Here is a 13,119-nt window from a genome sequence, read left to right as displayed (position 1 = left end):
TAATATTGTATCTTCCTTTGGATCCTGATATTTAAAAAAAACCCACAAACCCACAAAACAAAACCAAAAACCAACCACAAAGAAACCTTTCCAAGTGTCACATCTCTGTTTAGCAGAACGTACAGCCCTTTGGAAATTATCCACTGATCTTTGTTTGATACCAAATGTCCTTGATATAACTCTGTGACTCACACAACTTTCATCTCAAGAGATAAAGACTGCATATCCTGGTTAGACGAAGATAATACTTGGTATAGAAGATCAGTACCATTGTTCTTAAACATTGTACTTAATTTTTTTTATATATACCCTAGGCATATTACCTAATTCTAATCTGGCACTTCTCTGAGATGTCACTAAGATATTTTCTCGGGGAAATAAATAAAGTCTGACTTAATCATTAATGTGAAACGGTGTGGGAAGGTATTTTTAAAGTATAAGCATGCAGAACGAGTGTATCATGCGGGGCTTACAAACTGTCAGTGTAAATACCGTTGTAAGATTCATGTAGTCATATAAGATTATTAAATTCTCGGGTGATATTCTAGTGTAACACCACCTACATAGTTCATCAGCTTCAGAAGAGCTGCACAGATACAAATGAGAGTAGAAGCTGACCTTTCCAATTCACATACTGAGTCACAACTTCATCTCGAAAGCTGATGTAATCGTAATGCACTTCACCTTTACATCCATTTTATCTTCCTACAATTCTCATTACTAAAAATAAACCTCTTCTGGAAAGTTAAAGTGGACATGTGACAGCGGCCACTTTGGATAAGCCCCAGCACTCAGACACTCCTCCCTATTAATGGTTCCATTGTAGTTCTGCCTAATGCTCCCCAGCACCAGCATCTGCTTTCTCCTAGATTACCTGGAGTCAAAACAATTGATAAATGCAGCAGAAGAAAGCTCCCAGTTCATTGCCTGCATTGTTTTCGCCTTTTCCTTTGCGAGTCATTTAAATCTTAACAAAAGAGGGGACCAAACGTCTCAGTTTGGTTAGTTGGAAATTCTCAGGCATCAGATGGATTTTAAATGCAGTTTGGCAAGGCAGAAATGTCAGGGTCACTCAGTGCTACATCAGCAGAACAAGAGGCTGTCTTTAAAATTTTTTATGTCAGCTGGAAGATGCAGAGACGGGTCGACAAAAAGTTATTAGGACAATGTTATTAGCACAAACTTTTTATCCTATGACCATGCTATTTAAATCTGCAAAGGGAGAGGAATCTCTAGGAATGAAAACAATGCTCGAGTGCCATTTCCTAGGTCTGTTGACACCAACTGTAATGTAAGACCTTCTGCTTTTCTTACCGCATAATAGAGCAACACTGTATAGGTCTAGAGTTTACATTATGACTGCTCTACTCCTGCTGGCACCTTCAAAATTACCTTGTCATAAAAATACTATTTTCCAGTGAAAAGATAAAAGGTATTTCTTTAAAGTGGCTAGCTAGGTCAGTACTAATGATTTCTTTATCAGCTTGTTGTTGATGGTATTATTTAGAAAAGAGCCTTGGATAACGTCCTTAATATAGCACTGTAAACGAACAGACAGATTAGACTTAAACGTACATGTTCAAAATTTTGTGAACTAAATTGAGATAGAGAGTGGGTGATGTATGGATGCCTACCACTGCATATATTAAGCCATGGTTTCTGTATGTGCGGTAGTTCTCGTTTGCTTCTAAGGATTGAAGCATTTGCTGTGTACAGTTATTTAGAGTAGGCAAAACCAAAAGAACTTCCTTTTACAAATGGTGTCCGATGCTTCCCATTTTGAACTCGTACCAGTGTCCACATCACAGAAGGATGCACAAGGCTGCAGGCTATTTGAGGGAATGTCTGTGTGTGTTTGTTAAATTTCAGTGCTCGAAACTTTCATTCACTATGTCTGTCTTAAACTCGTTGGATGAGGAAGACCAGCCTAGTAATAAGGACACCCTCAGAAGTGAAAGATGTGGGTAAGAGTTCCCGCAGCTTCACCCTTAGCAAGTGAGCAAGAGAGTAAAAAGAAAGCTGCACTACACTTCCCACAGTAGATTCAGTGAAACATGTTGGGAATGTTCAGATTAAGAGAAAAATGTGAGAAATACCTTTGTTATGGATTCTGGTGGAGTTTACATGGTGACAGTGCTCAACAGGGACAAGGCTGAGGTGCCCCCATGCATGCCAGAACTTGAGGTGTCTGGGGGAAATTGCAGGTAAAAATGTAAGCACCTCCAGGATTAGCTGGCAAGTTGATGTTTTGATGATTTAAGTACCATTTAATTCTGATTTTTTAGAAGCCTGTAAACAGCTTTCTTCTACCCTACTCCATGAGGATCACCTGTGAAATTATTTACAGTGGGCGTGCATTTATATCAAGTCTCTTTCTACCCTTTTCTCCACTACCCACATGCCCATACAGTATTCTCATTCTCTCCCAAGGCTACAGAACCATCAGGTTTTACCTGATGACAAGAGCTGAACTCAACTGAAATTTCTGAACTGTGTTCTCATCACGTCAATCAGTTTATATGGGTGTTCATCTGCATCTCATGTTGCCTTGACCAGGCTAGTCCAAAGCTTATTGTGGTGTTTGGGTTTTTTTTTCCTTTCTTATCACAGGATTTTCTCTTTTTTTTTATGCCAGTCTTTGGTTTGCTAACTTTGGGGAATCTGTATTTTCAAGCTGGTTACGTGAACTACATTGCCTACAATCACCAGTGAAGAAAGGAGTTGGCTGGGGTTTTGTTGTTGTTGTTCTGTGAAATATTACTAGGGTTGTGGGAGAAAAGAAAGAGGCCTGAAAAAGCCAAAAAGCAAGAGTATTACACAAGTTTATGATAAGAAGAAGTTAGGCAACTAAAATTACCAGAAGAGAGGAAGTCGAAGTCTACTAAGGCACCCTGATTGTGTAAAGTACAGCAGAAGCTGAATTACTCCAAACAGCCATGTTCCCTGTGTATACCACAAGGACATATCCAAAACTCACTGAATGCGTAATCACGTTTAAGCCAATTTAGTTTATTAGTTCTGATAGTTTCACAATATTTTAAAAAAGGCAAAGACTTTGCATATTAATGTAAAAAATAGTTATTCCTGTTTGCTGGATTTAAAGTGAAATTAATGTCAGCAAAACCAAATGTTAATTCCTTAGAAAATGTTAATTACAGGTTAGAAATCACTAAAAAAATAATTTAAAAGGACGTAGTCTTAAAGCCTGTTTGAACAATTCTTTGGGTCTGTTCTTTTTCTCCCACAAATTAGTACGAGTAGACGAAAACCAAACATGAGTTCATGTCGTTTTCCTGAAATACTCGTTTTTGGGAGGGAGGCATGGGAAAGAGGCCTAACGAATCTTTCCTGTAGTGTGCATTAAAGGACAAGTGAGACAATTTTAAGATCCTGGGCTAATGAATTCAGATGTAATCCTTTAGGTTATTACTATTTGATTTTTCAAAACCTACGATCCTCCTTGTGAATGCAAGACAATGACACAACAAAGCATTGGGAAGCATAATGGTCTCAAATTTAACACTGCTGGGCATATTTTTTCATTCCCTACTTATGAACCATCTGTCGTTAAAAAGATTTGGAACCCAGCAGCAATAACCTAGGAATTATTTTCATGCTTATTAATAAAGGAATTAAAGTTGATAGTATGAAACAGTGGGGACCTTTCCCCCATCTTCTGGTGGCTCTTTTTTTTTTTTTTTTTCTTTTAAACTCTTGGCCCTTATTGGGTTTACTTGTCCCATTCTTAATCTCATCAGCCGCATTTCCACTGCCTAGACTTTCAAAGGAACACCAAGTGCTGCAGATAAAATGATGAAGGTGTAAAACCTCCTGCTCAGAATCTAAATCAGAATCGCATGTCAACACAGTTCAGGCTCAGTCTCTGGCAGGATCATTGTTTTTAATGCAATTTACTAATTAAAAATGAGTACCAGATTACGGAAAGTCTGGAAAGAAGCGGCTTGCTAAAATAGTATTTTAGCTCCTTGAACTGCCCGCACCAGAGTCTGCCTTTCATTAAAGTGTAATTCATTTGAATATGGCTCGGCAATTACTGGATGCTCTTCTGAAAAGAACAAACGCGGTTTCTGTTTCATTATCAGCCCTCCGTGTTTAGACTGGAGCTGCTTTTACTATAGATGGAAATGTGTGGCAGGGCTGCGGCAGGTGTATTTTATTCAGCAGATGTACCGTAAACGCATTACAGCAGATTAGCTGGATTTCTTCCTTTAAATGTACACTGCGAGATCCAACTTGCAAGCCAGCTGTTTCTTACCGGCCCGTTTAATCTCCCAGAGCCCGGCTTTGCTTCTTCCTTTAGCAGCTATTTCTGTAGCGGATCGGGCGAGGGAGAGCGCCGCTATGAATTTTAATGCTTCCACCGGGGAATCCCTCCCGCCTCCTCTTTTTGGATGAGATCCTCGAGGAAAGACCCAGAACACAGCGAGGAGGAGGAGGAGAAGAGGAGGAGGAGGAGAGGGATGGCGTAGCCGCGGTATCGGGGAAAGCGGGAAGGGGGAGCCGCCGGGAGAGGGGGGCCGGCAGCCGGCGGGGTGTAATTAGGGAAGGTGGCGAGGACGACACCGAGGCGGGCAGAGGGGCGGGTGGGGAGCGCGGAGCCATGGGGGAGGAAGGAGGATGACTCGGGGCCTATTTCGCTGCCAGACCCCGGCACGTCAGCAGCAGCAGCAGCAGCAGCGGCGGCAGCCGGAGCGCCGCGGTCCCGCCGCCGCCGCCGCCCGCGGACACATGCGCCCGCCGGCATCCCCCCGGGCCGGCCGCGACGGGGACGACGCCGAGGTGATCCCGCTGCCCCTGGGTCCCGGCGAGAGGCAGAGCCCGCGGCCCGGGCGCTAGCCCGCCTCGCCATCCGCACGCCGCGGCCGCAGAGGAGGAGCCCCGGCCGGCCGGGAGGGCGCTGGGCGGCGGGCCCCCCCCCCGCGCCCCGGGTCGTGCGCTAGCCCGCCGCTCCGACGCCGGCCGCCCCATGGATAAGGCGGGCTCGCTGCACACCTCGGTGCCCACGCCGCCGCCCCGGCTCTACCTGCCGCGCAACTTCAGCTGCAGCGCTTGCCTCTATGGCAGCCTGGCCGAGCAGTGCAAGGGGGGCTGCAGCCCCGACGGCGACGCCGCGCCCCCGCCCGTGGTGCGGGAAGCGGCGGGCGAGAAGCCGCCGCCGCCGCCCCGCGGCCGGGAGCCCTCGCTGCCCGCCGTGCCCCCCAGCCCCACGCAGCGCCGCCGCGCCAAGTCGCTGCCCACGCCCGGCGACCGCAGCCTGCGCCCGGCGCTGCAGCAGAGCCCGTCTCGCCGCAAGACGGTGCGGTTCGCCGACTCCCTCGGCCTGGAGCTCACCTCCGTGCGCCACTTCTGCGAGGCCGACCTGCCGCAGGTGCCGCTGCCCGCCCCGCCGCCGCCGTCGCGCACCGCCGACCTCTTCAAGACCAGGAAGCCGCCGGCGCTGGGCGACCTGGAGCCGGTGCTGTTCGGGCCGCCGCCGCCGCTGCTGGAGCCGCTCTTCCCGCCGCAGCCCGGCGCCAGCCCCGGCTTCGCGGAGCGGGTGCGGCGGCACAAGGTGAGGCTGGAGTGGGTGCGGGCCGAGCCGGCGGGGCTGCGCGGCGCCGTGCGCGTCCTCAACCTGGCCTACGAGAAGGCCGTGTCGGTGCGCTACACGCTCAACGGCTGGGCCAGCTGCGCCGAGGTGCCCGCCGCCTACCAGCCGGCCGGGCCGGCGGACGGCCTCACCGACCGCTTCGCCTTCCTCCTGCCCCTGGGCGCCGCCGCCGCCGAGGCCGCCCTGGAGTTCGCCGTCCGCTACCGCGTCGCCGGCGCCGAGTACTGGGACAACAACGAGGGCAAGAACTACCGGCTGCGGGGCCGGCAGCGCGGCCCGCCCGCCGCCGGTCCCCCGCAGGACCCCGACAGCACCGCCTGGATCCACTTCATCTGATGAGGCGCGGGGCGGCGGCCGCCTCCTCCTGAGAGGAGGGGGGGGAAAGCCGCCGCCTCAGCGCCGAGGGGCAGCGCGAAGCCCCGCGGGGCCGGCGGGCCGGTCCTGCCCCCGCCGAGGGCTGAGGAGGGCCGCGGCGGGAGCCCGGCGGGCCCTCCCCTTCGCCGGGGGGCTCGGCACCCCTCCGGCCTCGCCGGCGGTCCGCGGCCCAGCGCAGGCCTCGTTTCCAGCCGCCCCTCTGTTAAGCGGCCGGAAGGTATTTTCCCGAATTCTGTTTACAGGTGGATAATTTGTATTTTCTGTGGCCCCGGCCATGTCGAGGGGAAACCTCGCGGGCTGTCGGCGGGGAGGCCGGGGGCACGGCGTGCGGCCCCACGCACGGTCTCTGCCTCAGTTCTCCCGCGGCTACCGGCAAAGCAGCTGCCCGGCCAGGCTCCGGAGCCAGGTGCCGCAGGGTATTTGCGGAATTTCCTAGTCAGGACCGGGACCAGCAGGTGCAAAGATGTGCTCCCGGGTGCCGGAGGTCAGGACCAGCGGGGTCAGGGCTCTGGAAGCGCGGAGGGCAGTGTCATAGGGCATCCGTCCGGCCATCCTGTTTGCTTAATCCTGCTTAAGCAAAGCCCGGCTCCGGCGAGGTGCTGGATCTGTGCTTAGAGCCTCGCTGACCCGCTCGTGGTCATTGCCCTGCGGGGTTAAGGGCCTGACAGGGCAGGGTTAAGGGACAGACTGCAGTTTTGAACCCAAAAAGGCAAGAGTACGGATGCCCCCGGGTGTAGCTGTGTTTCATCGCACTGTAAAAGCGACCGATTGGTTTAAAGCAAAGTTATACTTATTTTTTTATTTTTGAACCTTGTTTCATGTGTTTAAGCATATTCAGAGAAGAAAAATAACGCCACATACCAATTGAAATGCAACCCACTGAGAGATTTTAAAAAGCAAGTGTTTTGTTTTCAGGTTCACGTGCCATGTTGTAAAGGTTTGTCAGGATCTGATGTTTGTTTCAGTAGGATTGGTCCCATAAAGCTGCTTGTGTTCAGGTCAGCAGGAAAGTCGGGGAACTGCACCAAAGGAACTAGAGGTGGCAGGAGTTGAATCCGCAATTTTAGTCTGCATCCCAAGCAACACTTTCAGTTGTATTCCTGTTAACAGTTTAACTGAACTTCTTATGCTGAGCTGTTGGTGCAGGAGCCTGCTTTCTGAAAAACAAAATGCTCCAAATTTTTCATAATTTCAGCAAGTGACAGATTTCACAAAACTGGCTAAATTTAGTCAGACAAATTGAAGAAAGTCATATCTTGCCATATAAAAATATATCAATAAAAATTACAGAGCATGCTGACTTCTGCCTTCAGAGATAGGTTTTAAATTGTATTAGCGGTAAACATAGTATTTTCCTTTTAAAACTTGCTTTTTCAGGAGTTCAGCTGAATGCAAGTTGTGCTGGTGCCAAATCTGGGTGCTAATTTTCCAGGATTTAGGCGTGTATGTGTTTGCAGGAGAGGGACCTCTAGAAATGCGACTTCTGAGAGTGGTAAAACCGATGTCAGTGTGATCTTCCGATTATGAAGGGCTGTAAGATCAGGCCTTTAATGTTTTGGATCTTCTGTAGATTGTTTAGGAACGAAATGTGATTTTTAACTGCGTTTTTGTGTTCCTCAAAAGAGTTAAGTGTCCCAAACGGCTTGAGTAATGTCGAGTTCTCATAGAACCTTTTGACTTCGGTGGGAAATGAGAGTCCTTTTGTCTCCTGAGGGTCTGGTTTAGTCAGAATAATTGAACTTATAAATTCGGGGGGGGGGGGCAGGGAAAGGTCTGTTAACTTGAATGGGAAAAGAGTATTTCATTTAATTTCTCCAGATCACTGTTTCTGATTTAATAGAAGTAACAGCAAGACTACTTTCTGGAGTATTGGTAACTTGGTTTTAATTTCCCAGTCGGTTTTCTAATCCCTGTGTTTTTAATAGAAACAGAATATAAAATAAATGTACTGTCAACAGCTACTGAGTATTTCATATTTTAGAATATTAAGGGCCCCAGTCTTGTAATAAAGTAATCCTATATATTGCTAGTACACATTTATAAAGCTAGAATTGCAGAACTAGGGTCTTAAAGTGGTCATGATTAAAGCATATTGAGTGGTATATTTGATAAAGAAAGCCCAAGTGTCTTTTAGTTAAACTTATCTTTCTTTATAAGAGCCTTAATAGTGGAGAGAAGGAAAAGGACTTGTCTCCATTTGGAAGCACTTTGAAATCTGGTGGAAATATAGCCAAACATCTTTTTATTTATGTGTTCTAGCTTTCCAGAACATTTTTTGCTTGGCCTTTTTTACCCAAATAGTGAACCGACAACTGTTATGTAGATTGATGAAAATGCTCGGAGAAAAAAATAGTTTCTATGCATTTTAGATTAACTGATGCTGCAACTTTGCTTATAAAGATTTAACAAGATTTCCTGTTTACTGTTTTAATGGCTTTAGAAACATGAGCAGTCCTAAAACCCTTTTTAACAGTGAATAACTCTTAATTCTACAACTTCAAAATTATTTTCCAGCGAATGGCAGTTTTCATTGTCGTTTGACTTATGCAGCATCTGCAGGTCTCTAATCGTTTAAAAATCTCCTTACAGCAACTGTGGCTTGTAAACCCTTTAAATTCGGAATACCTAAATGGATGTACATGCATCAAGTACACTAGCAAGCTGTTGTATTACCATTTTTTTTCAGCATGGCTGAGGTGAAATGACTGTTGCTCTCGGTTGAACTTTTGTAGGCAGAATTGGGCTATGGCTTTACAGTACTGTTCAGATATTAATGCTCTTTTATTTATGGCCCCCTTTGTCAAACACAAATCTGAATATTAAACCTTTTGAGGATGTAGCATACCAGAAGAATGTTTTGCAAAACAGAGTCTCCTGAGCTTTCAAGCAGTTAAGCCTGTCCTCAACACTGAATTTTGTGAGTAACTTTATGGGCTTGAACTGGAATCAGACATTATTGATGATATATGTGCAAGTCCAGTAAAAGACATGGTCTGCTAGAAGCATTTATAAACACCTACTTTTTAAAGCCTGGAAAGGTAAGGTTGCACCTGGTCAGCTTTGACCAGACAATGCTGTTGATGAAGTCTGTGGAAGAAGTTTGAGGTGTTTTAATGGAAATTTATCAGTGGTATATGCCAAAGCTGCACTACTTTGATTACATATTTTCACTTCTATCACATGAATTTATTTCCAAGCAAGATTTATTCAGATTTCCAAAACCACATTCAGTTGCAATGACCGTGAGTACTTTTTCCACTGCCAGCTCTCATGTACAGTTTCCAGTCCTTTAGATTTCAATCTGTTGCTATCTATGTGTGGCTTGCTAGAGGCATTGTGATAAATGGAGATGAAATAAAAATCCCAAATAATAATTATATAATATTCACATAAATTATGACTTTGAGGAGGAGAACCTGTGTTGAAGAGCGTAATTTTCAAGTTGGCAGGACATCAATCATTTTAACGGGAACAGGAGCAAAACTTTTTAAAATCACATTTCTAAAGAATATAGTTCCACAAAATGAACTTTCACAGGCAAAGTAAAATATTGGAAAATTTTCAAGCCAACCTTTTTCTGGAAAAAATGTCAGCTCTTTGTATTTTCATTTGCATGAATAGAGCCCATGCCACCTTCCTTTCCAAGTGACACTAGAATGGTTTAGGCAAGGGCATAATCCTTAGGTCGCGTACTTCACTTTTAAGTAAATTATACATTGCTTATGTCTCTGCAGATGTAAAAATGTGTCTGTCATTTATTGTGCAAAGTTGTAGCTTTATGAAATGTGCCACGTTATTTTATGTGCAATATAGCGATACTTTATACAGTGAGTCAAATTGTACTGTATGTCTGATATACATTGATGTTTGCTGCTTCACGCTTAAACTGGTAGATTTTTTGCATGTGATTCTATGCCTTTCATGGCAATATTTCTGAAATCTACCCTAATTCTTAGAAATCCTAAAAGGAATCAGAACTATTAAGTGACTGTAAATGGAATTTTAGCTAGCTAAACGTATTACTGTTTATTAGCATAAAATCAGTAACTGAAACCGTCCTACTCATTTTCAACAAATGTACATAATTTCAGGTAAATTAATTTTCTTTCTCCTTTTACCGTTTGCAAGCAACTTTCTGATGTGAATGTGTGTGCCTCGGTATCTCAGTAAACAACAGAATAAGTGCACACTCTTTGTCATTTCAGCATATGTGAGGGGAAAATGTATCACTTGAATGAACAAATGTCTGTTCATGCATAAGCATGATCTCCTTACAGATACATGAAACGTTTTTCCATAGCGCCAACAGGCAAACATCTGCTAATTCTATATTTTAATGTAAAGTAACCTACGGAAATACTCAGAATCTGCTTTTCAACATATTATTAAATATATATTGAAATTTTTATGTGCCTTTCAACATTTCCTATGAAGAAATCTCATGTGTTCCTTAGCTCTCTCACCAAAAGTCTAATAATGGCTTTGTCATTAAAGTGAAATTTACACTAAAAACATAATAATCAGTTCTAATTCCTGATACATTTTCAGCTGTGCCAGAAATCCTGTATCTGTAGCAGCCAGAAGAATTTGATAATATTTTCCCATATTACAGTGAAAGGAATTACAGTCAGAAATATGTCTTCCTGGTAAACCTCTACAATTATGTAGTTAAGTAAAAAACCATAACAACTGTGACTATAGTTAATATAACAAAATATATTTATTGTACATATTCACCTCTTACACAGATATTCTAAAAGCATATTCTATCTGAAACCAGAAGGTCTAGTTTTTTATGAAATCTATTTGTGGAGACATGGTGTTTTCAGCTTTTACTGTTATTTATCTGATGCTGCATAATGCATATCGTTAAAACTTTGGATGGATTTAATCTGTCTGCACAGTTTATATCATGAGATAAAAGTGCTCACTGTAAGGAATACCTGAAGAAAATTACTTTTACCTTCCAATTACACTGCATGGCTTTTTGGCAAATCATCAGTAATTCTGTTTCCTGTATGCACTTCATGTGTACATGTTCTGAATATATGAAAGGATTACTTACTGAAATGAAAATATTTTTGAGCACTGAAATTAAGGTTTTTCAAATATAAATAGTTTAAGGTAAATATAGTCAATTTTGCTGTAAAATAAAAAACCCTAGCCTTATGTAGAGCTGATCAGGTTTTTTTTTTTTTTTAAATGGAAGATGGTGACATTTTTCAAAATGAAACATGTTCAGGGGAACTTACCTGTTTCAATAGGAAGGTTTTCTCAGGTTCAGCTTATATGAGAGAATTGCCCTAAAACAGTTAAGTGGTGAGAGTACTTCCTTAAATCAGTGTATGGACTTGAATGTAGGTCTTCCGTGATCAAAGTGAATACTGAGCTATGAAACCATTGGCTATTCGTTGGACTCTTTCTTTATCCAACTTATAAATATGGCTTTTAAATTATTTTACAGAGAGTTTTTTTGACCCTGGATTTCCTCATGTTGTATGAATATCCTTTTTATTCAGCTATCCTGGCTTTTGTTTGAGCTTTCTGTTGTTGAGAAAGGTCTGATTTTATTTTTATGCAACATAGGAAGATTATTTTACATTACATTTTTGGGGCGAAGGCAGGAAAACTGTTTTCCTTTCAATTTTATTTTTTTAATATTAAACAACAGCATTGCTTGAAATAACACATGCACTAGCGATTCCAAAGAATATAGCTAAGAAAAATGTCAAATGTGAGATGTGCTTTTTTAAAAACATATGTGCTTTGATTTAGTAAGGCAGAGAGAAAGTCCTAGTCTCCAGTGCAAGCGTATTAATACCAGGGATTTCTTTCTATGCAATATTGTGGTGCAACTGGGTTTTTTAGGGATTAACTTGATTGGTGAGTGTATTGGTGTGTGTGTATAGAATATTCTGTTAAAAGTGTCATTAAGGAAACTGTATGTCTTAAATAGTCTTATATCTTTAGGCTCTTTTTTGTCCAGTCTGACTTCACGAAATCATAATAATACTCCTTTGAGTAATAGTAACAAGACAATGTTTCACAAAATTGCATAATGAAGTGTCACGCATTATACTTTACTCTCTATCGCCTTCTAGGGCAAAAAGTTGTGTTACTGTTGTAGTTTTAAAATTTTTGTATTTCTGTATCTTAAAAATAAGCCAAATTGTATTATACTTTTAAACTCAAAGAGCTAATATATATGTTTTTAAAGCTGATCAAAAATAGTAAAATTAAAATTGGTTGGGATTACTTGTAAATCCAGTTTCTAAACTGTGGTGTAACAAATGTTTGTGTATATCCTGTAACTGGGTTCATGGAGGTGCACCCTGACAAGAAGTTCATGCATTTTAAGATTGATACAAAACGAGCTCTACATGGGTGCAAAACCTGCCTACATCTGGACATGAATCCATGTTGTAAGGCAGGGAAATTGACTGCTGTGACAGAAAATTACTGTTCTTGGAATGGTTTAAACAAACCTAACTCCTCCCTTATAGTGTTACACAGATTATTTCTCTTTGTAATGGAGATGCTGTCTGTTGAAGACAGTGTTTAACATGCAAGTTTTTATTACTGTTTCTTTGATTTAACTTGGCTTTGTTTAAAAAAAAGAAGTTAAAAAAAGGTTGTTCCTTAACTATGTACTTAACGAGTACCTTACTTTTGGTTGTAGTTTCTTCTGCTATGTTTATATTTCACCAAGTAATGTTTGTTTCTAATGTTTGTAAAAGTAATGTAATATCACCCAAAGTTCAAAATCAATGTTTTCTAATAATGCCTTGTAATTTACCTAGCCTTACAATATTTCAGACGATTTTCCACCAAAACCGCATCTAGTCACTGGTTGTCACAATTATGAAAAATATATATTTATAAACCTGTAGCTTCTAGCTGTCATTAAAGATTAATGATACAAATTGTGAGCATGTGGTGAATATAAACCTCTTCTTTTTAACTGACAAACCATGAGTTCTTTTTTGTGGAGGATCTGGAACAGTTATGTTCCAGTTCATCCATACTGCATGTATGAAGACGTGTTGTGATGTACCTGCACGTCTGAAGACAAATATCTAATATTTGGGCCAGATTTTCCAGCCAACTTGTCTTGAGGCAGTCTCCATTAAGAG

The 13,119-nt window shown here is 42.9% G+C and overlaps 1 protein-coding gene across 1 annotated transcript; it reads left to right on the top strand.

Annotated features, from left to right (window-relative positions):
• Positions 1 to 4,976: 4,976 nt before the first annotated feature.
• Positions 4,977 to 12,915, top strand: LOC115346241 (protein phosphatase 1 regulatory subunit 3E-like). The gene has a single exon (XM_030026074.2). It carries the CDS (start codon positions 4,988 to 4,990, stop codon positions 5,945 to 5,947), a length of 960 nt encoding a protein of 319 aa, XP_029881934.1. The 5' UTR covers positions 4,977 to 4,987; the 3' UTR covers positions 5,948 to 12,915.
• The last annotated feature ends 204 nt before the right edge of the window (positions 12,916 to 13,119 follow it).

The sequence above is a fragment of the Aquila chrysaetos genome, chromosome 9 (assembly GCF_900496995.4).
Source record: "Aquila chrysaetos chrysaetos chromosome 9, bAquChr1.4, whole genome shotgun sequence".
Classification (NCBI taxonomy): Eukaryota; Metazoa; Chordata; class Aves; order Accipitriformes; family Accipitridae; genus Aquila; species Aquila chrysaetos.
Note: the sequence above shows the minus strand (reverse complement) of the source record. Positions and strands in the feature narration are given on the sequence as shown.

Coding starts and splice junctions, on each gene's coding strand:
- LOC115346241 (XM_030026074.2), top strand. CDS start 4,988: ATGGATAAGGCGGGCTCGCTGCACACCTCGGTGCCCACGCCGCCGCCC.